Source organism: Protobothrops mucrosquamatus, unplaced genomic scaffold, assembly GCF_001527695.2.
Source record: "Protobothrops mucrosquamatus isolate PMUCROS unplaced genomic scaffold, P.Mucros_1.0 scaffold1011, whole genome shotgun sequence".
Lineage (NCBI taxonomy): Eukaryota > Metazoa > Chordata > Lepidosauria > Squamata > Viperidae > Protobothrops > Protobothrops mucrosquamatus.
Window position 1 is genome coordinate 99,170 of NW_015387247.1, and position 16,403 is coordinate 115,572.

Genomic DNA, 16,403 nt, shown 5'->3' on the forward strand with positions numbered 1-16,403 from the left:
ATTTTGAAACTTGTTTCAGTGGCTTGAATATTTTAGATATGTAATTCACAGATCTTTCTGGAAAGCATGCCCAAGATTATGACTTTACCCACTTCTTCCTAATGGAATATTTGCATTAAAAATTACTCATGTTGAGGACCATGCATGTAGTAAATCTCATCTTAAAGTTCATTCATGGCTTCATATCCCAACTCAAACACAAGAGTCCTATATACTGCGGACAGATTAAGAAAGTAAATGTAGCTCTTGGTTCTCTGAAAATAAATACAGCTGAGCCATATAGTATACCCCTTGTTGCAGCTAAATTAAACTTGGCTTGCTTTGTTCATGGTTCAGGGCAGCAAGTATTTCTCAAAACTAGTCCTGTAAATTGTGCATGCAATCCTTGCATTTGCTCATCTATAATGATTAACTTAACTAATCGTTTACATGATGAAATTGGAAAATTGGATACCTGTGAATTTTCCTTCTGGCAACCTCACTGGACAGCAGGACAAGAGATGAGTTGTTCAACCTTCCAACCACTAGGAGAAAAAGACTCCAGGGAGAGGCTGAAAACAGACATGCCGGTATTAGGAACCACCGCTCTGTTCTCCATCCAAACCAATATCCTATTTTCTTTTTCCAGACTTGTGGGGTTGGGTGGATAGAGTGGCCAAGATAGTTTGCAGATGATAGAGGCTTTGATCAGGGCTGACCTGAATTTACACACTATGTAGATGTTTAGAAGAATAAATGTTCCATGTCAATTGGATCATTCCCCTATGGAGGAGGTAAGCTGAATCACGTGCTCTCTTCTACAATACTGTCTTTAACAGCACCCCCTATTTGATCAGCTGTCCAGACTAAACTTTGTAAAGATAAAGAGCTCTGCTAAGGAAGAACTGAGCAGGGGCTGAAGTTACTCATCAGCTATGAACCGCTGAAAGGACAGGCACACAAAAGGGAACCTCAGCACAATCTCCCTCAATCAGTAGATCTTGGAATCAATCAGATCCAGGCTGCGGCGTTAGATCTTCTATCTATATCCTTTCCTGTCATCTAATGTCCAGATATTTGTACCCTAGATCTAGTACAGTTAGTCCTCGACTTACAACCATTTGTTTAATGACCATTCAAAGTTATAACAGCACTGGAAAAAAGTGATTGATGACCAGTTTTCACACTTATGGCCATTGCAGCATCCCCAACAGTCACATGATCCAACTTTGCCCGCTTGGCAAGCAGTATGTATTTACGACGGCTGCGGCATCCTGGCATCCTTGGGACTGTCGTTTGCAACTTTCTTAGGGAGTTTCTGACAAGCAAAGACAATGGGGGAAGCAGATTCGCTTAACGGCTACACAATTTACTTAATAACTTCAGTGATTCGCTTAACAACCGTGGCAAAAAAAAAGTAGAATAGGGCATTTACTCACTTAACAACTGTCTTGCTTAGGAATGGAAGTGTTGGGCTCAATTGTGGTTGTAAGTAGAAGACTACCTGTAAGTCATCTGTGAATTTGATAGTAGCAATGATGCTTGTAAGGGGAACTTAACAGCTTTCCTGTGGGTGGTGTTTTACTATTTTTCAAACAATTTTACCCTACAGATTTAGATATTTCTGTTAGAGACAGGGGGCAAGAGAGAAGCAAGTTTCTAGCACCCTGAGCATAGGAATGAAATTCCAAGCCTCCTAATGAAAAAATAAAACATGCAGAAACTCTCTGAATTGGAGAAAACCCAACAAAGCACCTGAGATGGGAAAAAGGAACATCTCACTAGCAGCTACCTGGAATGAGCAAAAAGCAAAGATAGGATACCAACATGATTAAGAGGGGGAAAATAATTAAAGGTGAGTAATAGCTGAGAGTCAGATGTGTGAAAGGTCAGAATATAAGGTGATGTAACAACCCACAAACCACACTAAAAACTCTAAATGATCCTTCAAATTCTAAATAGAGCATCTATATCTATAGTAGATCTCCTCTGGCAACCATAAAAAGTACTTTGGGGCTTTGTTGATAGGAAGTGCTTAGCCAGGACAAGCCCTTTAAATAGCTACTGTGGTTATTATCTATTCTAGTTGTAAGTAAATAAAATGCCTACAAGTTGCTGCACTAAATTCTATCCTATTCAGAAGCCATTTTTTCCTTGAAAAATGAGCATCTTTATGATCTGATATTCTCTGCCACCATTTAATTTCAGACTTTTTTTTCTTGTTCTTCCATATAAAGGGGAAAAGCTCTCATCCAACAAGGACTAGATATGGCAGGACTAGATATAAAGCAAATAAAAGTACTTGCATATGTAAAGAGGGGATTTCTAACACTAGAATAGAATAGAATAGAATAGAATAGAATAGAATAGAATAGAATAGAATAGAATCTGGAAGGGACCTTGGAGGTCTTCTAGTCCAGCCCCCCACTCAAACAGGAGAACCTATACTATCTCAGACAAGTGACTGTCCAGTCTCTTCTTAAAAATCTCCAGTGATGGAGCGAGGCAAGCTGTTCCACTGGTTAATTGTCCTCACTGTTAGGAACTTTCTCCTTAATTCCAGGTTGCTTCTCTCTTTGATCAGTTTCCAACCATTGTTTCTTGTCCTGCCTTCTGGTGCTTTGGAGAATAATTTGACCCCCTCTTCTTTGTGGCAGCCTCTCAAATACTGGAATGGGCAAAGGCTATATTCAATTCATAGAAAAACAACACCAATAGCTAAATGAATAGGATGGACTTCTTTCTACCTAAGATCAGAGATCTTAAAGGAAAATTCACAGGTAAAACCATTTTTCATTCATCTTAAGGCATCTTTGATATTCAAGGTAAATATTTTTATGGCATGGACTCTTGGTGGAGAGTCAGAGCTGTGAGTTTCAGACTGAAACAATGTTCATACTGAAAATGGTCGACATCCATTAGAGATAGAATGGCCATTCTTATCTATATGAGCCTGAGCACTAAATCAGTGTTCTCTTTCTATACTTCATTTTATTTCTGTCTGCTCTTAACTGTTCTTTTTTTTTCTACCTAGATGGTTGAAGAATCAACATCGACAGCTGTTTGAAAACACCTATATACCATTGCTTCCATGCACCTACATAATAGTCTTCTCTAAAAATCTTCATCTGTTGCCTCCCAGACATTACATTCTGCAATGTAAAAATCTTTCATTTTTCCTGATAGAAATATATCAAGAGGAGCATGCACAAAATCCAACATACTAAATTAAAAGGTGAAGGATGCAATAATGGAAGACAAAACACAGTTTCCAGGCAAAGGAATACCACCCCCCAAAAAAAATTATCCAAGGAATATAGTAGCATGTGTTTTATCTCTTTAATTATTTTTCTAGACAGAGTTCATAGGGGATGGGGAGTGAGATCTGCAAAAGGACTGTGTCCTTTTAAATTATAATACAAATATTTTGTGGTTTCAGAATTTCAGAAGCATGCTTCTCTCTTTAACATTCCATTCCATTTATATGATAAGCAAATGCTGAGTATCTTTTGATCAGAGTGCACGGTTTGGGCTAACATTGACACCTGACATCCTTGTACAAGGACCAGAATCTGAGTGCCTGGGAAATGCTCTCAATCAAGGCCCAACTTGGGGGACTTTTTCCTACTTTCTGTCCACCCATTTTGGGTAGCTGTCCTCCAAGGGTTACAAAGAGCACAGCAGTAACATGGCAACACTAAAGTCAGTGCAACAAAATGTGTAAACCTTGCAGAGGCTTAATGCATGTATGTTCTTTTACTTAAAAAGACACAATGTCACCAAATCACAGCACTTAAAATCCAAACAAAATCGAAAATTTACCTTTGCTACTATAATCTGCAAGAATACCAGCAACAGCTGTGTAAAACAAGTCAGCTAGCTACCCTGAGTTATTTATTGAACAGTCAGCTCAAGCAAAACATTTCAAACCACCTTCAACTGGTTTTTTTTTTTTAACTTCCAAGCCACTTTTGTTGAATGGTTTGATTCCTTAACAGAAAGAAAACAATCCCTTGTTCCTAAATTGGAAGAATTAATGTGAAGTACAACTGGAAGAAAAAGTGACCTGTTTGGATATTCCTTGATGATCTGATAAATGCTAATCTTAATTGTTTCATTCTCAAATCGACTGTAACTCCGATCCTTGTAAATCCGAAATTCTGCTGCTGTCACTGCTTCTCCATGAGGGATCTGAGTCAAATCAAATCGGAATTCCTTGTAGTGCCGTCGTTGGTGAGAAAAATCCTTGTCTCTTTCCACTATGAAAATAAAATGAAATGAAAAGGTTAACAATCCACGTGCCAAGTTCATGCAGCACTCATTACAGGTTTTAATTTAAACTATGAGAGACATTCAACAAGCTAGAAGTCACAAGGTCAAAGGGGATAGAGCCTGCAACAACTCCGAAAGGAAATCATTCTGCAAAAAGAACAAAAAATAGACTATATATTTAAAAGTAATAAAGCTGTGGGCAAAAAAAGAATCTCCACATGTTAGAAAAAAAATTATGAAATTGGGTTGGTTCATCTTTCTATATGAGCAGGAATTACTAGCAGATGATCTTGGCATGGATGCTTGGACAGCATTTGAGGAAACGAAGCTGGCCAGGCCTTGGCTGAAGTCATAATATATTACATGGATACTTGTTCCATTCTCATGCGGTGGTATTCGTATTCCCAGCTACACTTGCTCTGCAAATGAAACCATATTGTAAACCTTGTTTGCATAGCTACTTCTATCTACAGCAGGATGCTCATTAGACAAAAATATTAGTCACAAACTCTCTGAATTGTTTTGAAGAAGTAATTCTTGCTGCATCTGTTGTTCATCATAATGGCAGGACTGGTGACTCATTTACAGGAGGAGTGGTTAACTTGAGGTCCCCAAACCATATGGGGCCTCTAAGCCTCTTTTCTGTAGCTCCCAGTGCTGACTACTGACCGCAATTGCTGGAAATTGGAAGCTTGGTTTCCGATCATTGTGAGGTACAAAATACATAAAAATAGTCATTTAGACCCCCCAAAAAAGGCTTAATATCATTTAAAAAAAAAAAAACATTCCACCCACTCTGCTCTGAATCCTGGCTCTACCCATTCTCTCGTCAAGAATTAAATCCTTGTTGCTAACACCCTGGGTATTAATGGATCTGGGATTGCGAATGCAACGCCTAATTAATCCATACACATAACACTTCACAAATGTCACTGCTTCCTATTAAGAGAGATACAAGGTCTTGGTGCAGCTTACTTAAATCTCTACATCCCCTGCAGAAGCAGGAAAGTAAACCAAGCACTTTTAGGTGGTGGAGGTTACTGTAAGCTGACAGAGAACAAAGCACACATGTTTACAGCTTCAAACCAATGAAATGATGGTATATTTTCACGAAATACTTGGGTTATCTGACAAGCAGAGGTCAGAGGTTCCAAGAGTTTTGTCTTGAAATTACTAAGTGCTCTTCAGCTGGCTGATAATTGAAAGCAGAGGCTAGAAATATCAAAGGAGGTAGGTGATAGATAAGTCAGAGATAAATGGAAAGACTCTAGTTCTTATACCCTCAAAGGGCAGAGGCTCCAGGGATTCTCTGTTGTGTTACTGGGAACAACAGACTGAGGCATCAGTCTTGGTACCTATTCCTATCTTTATCTTCTATCATTATCCAAGACCGGCTCTTCCCTGATCTCTTGGTTCTTCAGGCATCCTCCAAGGGTGCAGAAGAAAACCTGAACTTCCACAGAGGGTTAGAAAAAGGAATTCATCAGAATGAAAAAGTGGTATGTTTATTTCATTCAGTATGGATAGTTCCAAAAAGTATGAGCTCTGAGTATTATCTGTAACACTACAATAACCTGCAAACTAATAAGGGCACTAGAGCCCACCAGACTGAATCCCATTCTAGAACAGAATTATTTTCTTATTAATCCTCTGATCCTGAATGCCACAATCTCATTTATACTGATTGCAACTACTTGCAATGCAAATTAGTCACAGCACATAGAGATTTATTTCCTAACTCTCCCCAAGACACATGTTTTACATGTTAATTTGAATTACACTGAATTACCAGGATTAGGAGAAAAAATAAAAACCTGTCTTCATATACCTGCTTTGAATCCAACAATCTCTGAAGAGAACATGGATGAGGAAGCAGTGTTTGAATTGTCATGGAGTTTGCTGTTTAATCACATTTTTATGTTCCAAGTAAACACCCTGAATTATTTAGAAAAAAAAATAAGGGTGGGATAAAATAATCTAAGAATAAGTGCACGATCCATCAAAAGTAAACTCAAAATGCTTTTAAAGCAATTGGGAATTTTGTTAAGTACAATATAAACCAAAGGTCTCCATCTCAAATACCCGTGAACAATGGTATCAAAGTCTCCAGAGAGAAAATAGAGTAACCCAGAATGCCATCAAATATAAATTTATTTTTTTAAAAAAAAACTATTGCAAAACAATTGCAGGCAACATCCCAACCCCAACCTCAAAGTGGTCCCATACCTCCAGAGAGCTCCACTCATCAAATGTTTTTAATGCTGATAACAATATAACATATCTGCTGTTTCTGTTGGTCAAAACATCTCAGCCATCCTGACACAAGGCAGGGTCAGAGCTATCCTAGCCCCATCCATTGAGGTAGCCCCTTTTCTTCCAACTACCAAAGTGGGCAGACCACAACAGTGGTTCCAGTCACATTGGCACCCTGACACACAGTCACCTTCTGTCCTACTCTGCTTTGGTTCCAAATCATACCTTTCTCCTAGTCCAATGGAGGACCTAATGTGTCGAACTGAGATTGGCAAGCTATCGACCACCCTTCCTCTGTAAGAAGGTGTGCGAAGGTTGCCTACAGCACTCTGACCCTTTCTCTCCAAAGCACCACTGCAGGCTTTGGACAATGACTATGAGATTGGAGCTTAAGGCCTCCGATATAAATTCTTTAAAACTCTTGAGGTTGGCTTGATGTAGCTTTGTTCTTTGGCACAGTTGCAACTATCAAAATCCACATCTGGGTCAACCAGACAAAGTTGTAGTCCTCTATACTCTTGTAGCATGCCAGCAAGTGATTCTTCGCTCCACTACATGCATTCCTAACAATACTGGAAAAATATTCTTCCGGGGAGGGCAGCTGATCATTGACCAAAACTTTTATTATTTGAACAGACAAGTGCCAAACAGGCAGGGCAAGATCATAATTACATTACTGGAGGAACTGAAGCAGAACGTTTTGACCTAGTCTGTCTTCTTGTCTTGCTCCCTTGGTGTTTTAATGCTACCTGCAGCTGGACACAACCATTTCAGTGTGTTTACTCACAAAATATCAGCAGGAAATTACACTGCTCATGTCTGGCCGCATGCCACAGTTGTGCAATCTTGGGAGGCTCTAGTGGCTACGGTGATGGAAAAATAAGAAACTGAGTAAACCAAAACGCTTCCTATGTCTCCATCCCTAGTTAAGCTTTTGCTTGGAACACTCTTCAAAATAAACATATATAGAACTCGGCTGAATCCGTATTTTAAAATGTTTATTAGTTCGTTGCTAAAATGAAACTAAGAGGGCCTATTAGTAAAATCAACCTCCATAAGTTGTTTTACATTCAAGAAGTTAAAACCTTCCATAATATTTTTTAATGGATATTAAAAAATTTACCTGTTTGCTTTCCAAGATTACTGCTGAAAAATGTATTTTTTTACATCCATGTCTTTGAGAAATTGTGCCATTAAAGCATATACATTTTTTACTAGTCAGAATATATACTTCTCTGAAGAAGTTGACAGAGAATAGTTCCTACTGTTTTAAAATACCCCAAGACATGGTAGATAAATAGCTGCTAAACAAAATGACCCTTTGAACTCTCAGTTCATGTAACTTCATCGTATGCTTGTTCAGCTACTTAAAACCCAATCAACTGTGTGTATGCCCTGTGTTTCTTCTCTTAAATAATCCTTGACAGAGACTTATCTACACCCTGAGCATTATGAAGTCCTGTTTTTTTTACAAACTTCCTTATTCTTAGTATTTTCTGATAATGGCTTGTGCTGGTGCTGCCTGTATTTTAATTTACTTTTTATTGCATTTTATTTATTAATTAAATTTATATGCCACTCATCTCACTATCAAGCGATTCTGGGTAGATTTCTTTCTTTCTTTATTCATGCATTCAAAAGAGAAAAAAAAGCCTAAAGATGTTAGACCCCAACAAAAAAATATTAGGAAGAAACAAGAGGCTCTCTTGATCATTCTTTCATGAAAATGTGTATGTGTGTGTACAGTATAAAATAAAAAAACCATTTCACCCCACAAAGTTAAGTAATTCTGACAAACATATTTGTAAACATGTACTATTCATTTTATTTATAATCCTTTATATTTTCCAAATCCCACTAGTGTTGTGGATATCAAAACAAGCATTAATTTACAGGAACCTGTTTGTTAACTTTTGAAATAAAGTTTTATTCTTGCTACTAAACTAGCCCCTCTTCCATCAAAACATGTCCTGGCAGCATCTTTTTTCTGTCTTCATGACAGGGCCTCCAACTTGTCTCTAGACCATCAGCGACAATCTTGAGCTATACTTAGGTATACCAATAATAAAATTGTGTTTTTCTCCAAAAGCCAGCAGCTTCCCAAAGCAACCCCCAGATGTGTAAAATCTGTTAATGCTTTGCCACACATTACACCAGTGGCAGAGTCATGTGACCAGCAGTAGGTAGGATCAGAACTGTGCTTATTGGCCATTTCAAAATGATGCAGGGAACCAGCGTTTTTGACGAGAGCCAGTTTGGTGCAGTGATGAAGGTACTGGCCTAGAAACCAGGAGACTGTGTGTTCTTAGGCATGAAAGTCAGCTGGGTAACCCTGGGCCAGTCCCTCTTAGTCAGCCCAACCCACCTCACAGGGATGTTTACTTTGGGGAAAATAGGAAGAAGAGGGAGTATTAGGTATGTTCACTGCCTTGAGTTACTTATAAAATAATAAAGGTAGGATAAAAATCTAATAAACCCTCCAAATCCTGGTTTGTCTCCCTAGTGTCACTCTACTTCTGTGTTCCCAAAGCAAGGGTCAAGCAACCTTCTCTAGAGGCCATCCCATCACCGCCACTATTTTTTCTACCTTCTCCATCTCTTAGCTTGCTTTTTTGCCTCCTGTTGTTGTGAGTGCTCCATCCCTGGAGGTTTTCAAAAACAGACTAGACAACCATTTGTGCAGGATGGTATAAGGTCTCCTGCCTTGAGCAGGGGATTGGACTAGAAGACCTCTGAGGTCTCTCCCAGCCCTATGAATCTATGTTTTCGTCAGTGCTAGGCAGAGAACCTGTCATGAGTATGGTTACCTAAAGAGACAGTAAGCACTCTCTCCCTCTCTTGCATGGCTATGTGTATATATTTTTCGTAGCAATGAAACCAATGAGTTTTAGGTGGTGGACCTCATCCAACCTACAGGTTATAGGTTGCTGACCCTGATCCTAAAGGGATAGTTACCGTAGCACATACAAGTGGTCACTCAACATCACTGGGCCATTCAGCGGACATGACTAGAAATGCTTTAACTTTATGGTCTTGACCAGTTTAAGAGATCAGTTTAACAGTGGATGATCTTACAGAACTCTGTGAAAATTTGACTCTGTGCAACGATTCCTCAAGTGAAGCTTCTAGGGAGAGTACCCCTTCAGTCTCTCTCTCTCTCTCTCTCTTGACCTGGAAACAAAAATGAATTGCCCTTTCTTTTTCCCCAGGAGAGAAACAACCTTATTTAATAGTCACATGATTATCGTTCATTCTCTCCTGTGTGAAAATGAACACCAGTCCACTCTCCCCAAAAGGGTGTACACTAGATGAGTTTGATGGGAAATCTGGAAGTCATAGTGCTTCAAAACACCAAGAAGCATCACACAGGGAAAGGATATTGTATACAGACCCAAGATGACTCCTTTTCAAACTTCATATAACCTTACTTTATTATTTTTTGAAAATTGAAATAACTTTGCTAGTTGGCTCATATCTAGAGTCTTGTAGCCAGACTTTTCCAGAACTCAGAGTTCAATTCTCTGGCTATGGAGCCTGAGTTAATTTTGCATTGGATGTTGAATTAAATAGAAGCCCTTTGATTTCCTGCTAGTTTCTTAGGTCCTAAATGCACACAGATGTATGGGACGTATAGCCCACAAGACCTGTTTTCCACCTTCAAAATGGAAAGTCCTCTAAAGAATTGAGCTAACACTACCTTTTCAGTCATGGAAACTTTGGGAAATTAATACCATACAGGTATAGAATACAGAATACAGTAAGAGGTCTGTTTCAAACTGGAAAGACAAATTTTTCCACATTTCCTTCATATCCTGTTAGAAAGGCAGTCCTTTTCTCTAGGTTCTGATTAGTGGGAGCGTAAGGTGAGTCCATAATTGTCCATAAGTTCAAATAAATTGTTCCGCCTAGTTAAGAGTAAAACACAAGAGGCAAATCAAACTATATTACATTGCTTGGGGCACAGCTGTACTTGACTTTAGTTGTGTTGACAGGAAAAGGGGTGCAATGAAAAAAAAACTATTTAAAAAAACTGCAGAGGAACATGACAGATTCAAAGAGGTTGGAGATCAGTAAACTACTCCTGATGCTCCCTGAAAAATTTCCCTAGAAAAATGTCTAGAGACAATGAAAGCTTTGAAATATTCACTGTTGTAAATCATGTATAATTTTGTTTTGGAAACACCAGTTCAAATCATATTCCTAACTCTGCCCTTTGAGCTTCCGAGAGCCAAAATCTGCTCTGACTTACACATTTCCTCACTGGAACTTTTGACACCCATTCAAAACAGTGTGCAAGTTGTGACTCAGGTGTGAATGGACTTGGAAATTAGTCTTCAAAATCATCATAGTCTCTGTCCCCGGCCGTTGCCATTTCTTCCAGTTTGCAACAGAAAGCCAGGAAGTTTAATCGGCCCTATCAGCTTTGCTGAAACCAGCTACTGATGGGCCTTTGTCATCTCTAAACGATTTCTAATTCATTCCAACTAATTGTTAGAAGAAATACTTTTCAACATGACTGCTGTTTGTTTTCCTCTTCCCCCCCTCATGCATTATTCCTTTTGTATGCTCCCCTTTTTTTGCTGCAAGCTTGGGACAAGGGTTTCATATTTTATTAACAGACTTTTTTATTCTAAAGAATGACAGAAATATTTAAGATGAATCGTATCTACATAAAATAAACAATCAACAGAATACAGTATCTTATATTTATCTATCATTTAATTAATTCAATTTTTCCTCATCTTTCCTATAAAATGACTCAGGGCGGCTTGTTCTATGCTAGAACTTGTAAAAGAAGCTAAAAAGATCATTATTTGCAACAAATTAGACACAGAATGGAAGCAATTATTTGAATGGGTCATTTATAATTCCTGTTGGAATGCAGTTCATATCATTCATCCTTGGGCGTACTATGTAGGATCAGTGGGAATTGAGTTTAATAGACCGGAATCTACTGAGTTCTAGTCTCCTTTAGATCATTAACAACAATCACTTTCTACAGAGAGTTCCAAATATGGGGGCAACAAGAGTTAATTTTTTCCAGAGTCACAAAGGCCATTAAGTTGTATTTTCACCATCTCGCACATTTTCTTTATTTATTCATCAGATCTATACCTACAACAATCAGCAAACTCTCAGCAGTTTGTAACAGTCATTCAGCAGTCAAAAATTATAATAAAATATATGTAGTTCTATTGCACTGATGCATTTTTAATTAAATGCTATGCTTCACTTTGGGAGGTTTTGAAAGCCAAGACTTCCATAGCATTGGTGTGAGAACCACAATCTCCCTCACCTTGTGAAAGTGGGGAACCAGTTGTAGTTTCTCGTGGGGAAAATAAGTTGCTTGGTTGGGATATATAAGATGTAATAAATAAAAAGAATGCATTCTAGTATACAGTACATGATAGGAGTGAGTTTTGGTTGATATCTGCTATACAGGACTTACATTGTGGAAATGTCTCGTGTATTCTTAAAGCTAATATTATACATGGCAATTAGTAAATTGCAGGCTCAGAAGATAACTCTTGTCTTGCATTACTTCTCTACCTCCATGCCATACTATTAAAATAAATAAATGGCTCATGATATGAGTATTTAATGAAAACATGATGCCCTTTTCTATCTTCCTGATTAGCAGTGCAAAGCTAGTTCTAATTATGAGACAACCTTACAGGACATTTTTTTTATGAGGCTATGAAGATATTTTAATTATTTTTAAGATGCTGATCTTGGGAATACCTAATATTTGAAGTCATAGGATTACTGCTATTTGGTGGTTGTTCCAGGAATGTTCCACTCACTTGGTTTCAGTTTACATTGAGTAGATACAACATGGATGTGACCCCTGCCCTCTTGAGAGCTGCCTCATTTATACATTGTATAAACATCATACAAAACCAAAGCACATGGAATTTTTAATTTTTCTATTTAAAAAATGAAATACTTTCTGAGAAATATTTGGAAAGAAGTTGTTCCAGGTTGATGTTTGGCATCTTAGTTCTTACTGGAAAGCCAGCATATTGTACAAGTATACGGCTCAAGCATCTGAATATCTTCCTGGGGTAATGGTGCCGCACTTTCATTGATGTAAATGTATCTTTATAACTTATTGAATAAAGGCAGCCTTTTTATGCAGTGTTGGATGGAGCATTCAGTATTTGGTATATAGCATTTACTCAGTATTTAGAATATAACATACTGAAAAATACTTAGAGAAAAAAAGAATGTGCAGGTATGTTGTGAGAGGAGAGTTCCTATCCTCACTGTGATATAAAACTGAATACATTGTGTTTTCTTGGATTTGGAGTTTTACATTTTCCAGTTAGGAACCCTAGCTCAGTTATACAACAGTTTGTATAAAGATTCCTGGGTCTAAATCCTATCGTCTCTAGTTTTTCTGGGGTTTTTTCCTTGAAGATCCAGACAGTTGGTAATGTGAATAGACTTTTCTTGGGGAAGACCTGAATCTACCCCATCATTTAGGTCGGCAGTGAAGTATGGAGAAGGAAAAGGACCCATCAGTGTTCTAACTGTCCCTCACCAATGACAACATCATCATCTGCACAAATGTATCACAGCACAGGTACAGAGTACCAGTAGCTCAGCTCCTGAAGCCTTGAAATGTTGCTGTCCAGTCTGAGTAGGCAACAGAGGAGTATAAAGCTCAACAGCCTGTCCTAACAAAAAGCAAGAATTCTTGTTCCAGATGTATGTCCCTTAGAAGAAATATAATTTTGCTATGTGGTGATTATATTTCTTGATTAATGATTTTGGAGACCATTACACCTTTCTTCCAAAACAAACAGGAAACCCCTTTATCACCCTAGGAAAGTACTTCTCCTTTTCAACAACAAAACTGAAAACCACTCAATTGACTACTTCACTTTTCACTGAAATATCCAGGGTTCAAAGCTAAAGAAATCCCTAAGACAAGAATTTAAGTCTCTGTAACTCTTATTATTAGCTTTCACTTCTCCACCATGAATATTTTCTAAAAAACTCTCTCATTTAAGAATGGCAGAAGACAATGCAATTAAATTAACAGCAGGGGTCAGATGGTCAGGAGATAAAAATAGACTTAAAATGAGATCAGGACTTTAATGAATGCAGAGCACTGACTTATCAAAACCCAAGCAGACTAATTATTTAAAGTTAATCTTTAAGAAAATGGTATAGAGAGAAACAGTTGCTTCCAAAGATGTTGATCAAGATAGAAACTTGGATTATATACTGCTTTTCCCAAGTAATACCTTACTTGCTAATGATGAAAGTTCCATTGCCTTTTATTCATACATATATACATGCCCATACAATCTTCCACTTGCATACAAAAAACTCAAGACACACAAACACACAAATACACACACACACCACACACACACATGAACCCACACACACATTTGGGAAGGTTACAAAATTAAACACAAGACTAACAGTGACATTTTAAGAAACCTCTGACTTGGCATGAGGGCCAACCACAGCTATGGCTGAAAGGTCCTTGTGTCAGCTTTGCCCAGAAATGATTTTGATCATCAGCCAAAACCAAACTTGGCCCCACAACCACCACTCCACCAAAACAAACAAAATAGTTGTCAGTTCTGACAGGTTTTGCCTGCTGATGTGCTCCGGTGTTTTATCGAATCCTTCAGCACAGACTGTTAGGGGAACCCCACAGCTTGCTGAACAAAATATGAACTTGAAGGGCAAGGAAGCTCTCATAAATTGGACTCTGAACAAGGACCTTCATTGTTGGAAGTGACCCCCTTTTTCCTTCTCTTCTGATCTCAGCTTCTCTTTGTACATCACAGCAACCCTCATCCCTTAACCTGTGGTTTTCAGAGAGCAAGTCCTTGACGGCCAAGCACATTAGTAGCTGCTCTGTGTTCTCCCTGCACATCCACACCTTGGGACGGGAAAGGATCTTGCTCTAAACTTCAATGGCTGGGTTGAAAGGATGAAGCTGTAGTAAGGTTCTCACTCCAATACTTTTTACCTCTTTTAAAAATAATTTAATTAAGAAGGGAAAAAAACTATAACTGGAATGAGGCAAGGCTTAAGCAGAAATCTCATCTCTCTTTCTAAAAATGCCTCTGGATGCCAAATGGCCTCTATAAATTTTGATAGAAAAAAAAATGTTTGAGAAACTGACAGGGTGTCCTGCAGCAAGGAAAGATGTATTGCTAGCATTCAGTAAACTGGTGCTTTGCAACTGAAGGTGTCTTCTGATTTTAAAAAATGCTCACAACAGGTTCTCCCAACTCTTGATGTGCAACGTCTCTCAAAAGTTCTAGACTCCTGGTGCAAACCAGTGAAATAACCATCTTACGTTAGTCATTACTAGCTTGTTTCATTAAGTTCAATCCTAAGAATATCTATATCTGAATCCAATTCTTTGGTTACTTAAAGATCAAATAATAATTAGCCATTATAAGAATTCCACAAGCTCGCTAATTAAGGGCAGATGCTACTATAACCTACTAAAATTCTTTCTGACTCTGTAATTTAGCACAAAGACTTAACAAGACTTAATAAGAACAATGAAGACAGAAGGGTTATATATTTTAAAAAATCAGGAAATTAATTTTATTGGCTGATCTGAGATTTTGTTTGTCAAAATAAAACTTATCAAAATGTAAGTGATAACCACATCAATATTACACTATCTCCTAATTCACATATAATCCTAAACTGCAATATATTTGCTTTTGTGATTTCAGAAAGGCCTTAAAGGGTGGCAATATTTGACCACCCTTGATTTGATTTTGGGTCCCTAAACAAGATTCATCCTTCTTAATACACTAGATCTGTGGTGGCGAACCTATGGCACGTGTGCCATAGGCGGCACGCGGAGCCGTCTCTGGTGGCACGCGAGCCATTGCTGGGCCGACCTGCTCCCTCCTCCTCTCCGCGCATGAGCAGCTTTCCGCAGAGCTGCATATGTGCAGTCTGGGAATAGGCAAGAGGCTATAAAGGGAGCAACTTTCGGCAGAAGCAGGCACGGAAAGCAAGGCAGCAGCCCTATGTGCGTCCACATGCGTGAGCATGCCCCTGCCCTGCCAGGCAAGCGGAGCCATGGCATCTTCGGCAGAAGAGCGCAAGCAGGCAGCAGAAGGCACGAGGAACCCCAATCCCGGTACAGCCCCTCCTCCCCCTCGGAAGAGCTGCGGGGCTCAGGAGCCTCTCCCCCCATGTCCCCCCACCCGCTAAGCAAGATGCCCTCCTGCCCACTGCCCCATCCGCCAGAGCAACATCGAGTTGGCCACGCCCACCCTGGCCACGCCCACCCAGTCTGCCATTTCCACCGTAGCCACGCCCAGCCGGCACCCAGCAATACATAAGTGGGATTTGGGTTGCAGTTTGGGCACTCGGTCTCTAAAAGGTTCTCCACCACTGCACTAGATGTATCATTGCACCATCATCTAGTTGCTTGTGAGTGTGGAGGGAATAATATAGATCAAACAGCATGTACTCTATTTTCACATTATCTCATTTCAAGTGCAATTACAGAAACAATTTGTGCATGACAATTGAGCAGTTAGTAGTCACAATTAAGGTTTGCATTGAAGATATCACAAGTATCAACTATGAGGCCAAGACTAAAAAGACATTACTTCTCTTTGCCACCTTGAATTATTTCATTAGCAGGCATAAAACATTATGCTTTTCATACTAATAAGAAAGCCAGTCAATTAAACTGACCCATGAAGTTTTAAATCCAGATCTTCTATAACACTAAGGAACCTGGAACTTTAATGTTAGAAAAATAGAGAGTTATGTTGTGTTATAATTACTTTAATTACAGAAATGATGGTAATGCAAATATTTAAAAAAAGTAGTGCAATTCCCCACAATCAGCAGTAGCTTTTGTTCTAAAACAGGCATGTCAAACCTGCGAT

General features: G+C 38.8%; 1 protein-coding gene across 1 annotated transcript in view; it reads right to left on the minus strand.

The window, feature by feature from the left end:
- BMP5 (bone morphogenetic protein 5) overlaps positions 1 to 16,403 on the minus strand; it is a 43,571-nt gene that overhangs the window by 16,689 nt on the left and 10,479 nt on the right. Inside the window, exon 2 of the mRNA XM_015819889.1 lies at positions 4,046 to 4,238. Within this exon, the coding sequence (XP_015675375.1) occupies positions 4,046 to 4,238 (193 nt within the window). The remainder of the gene's footprint in view (positions 1 to 4,045; positions 4,239 to 16,403) is intronic.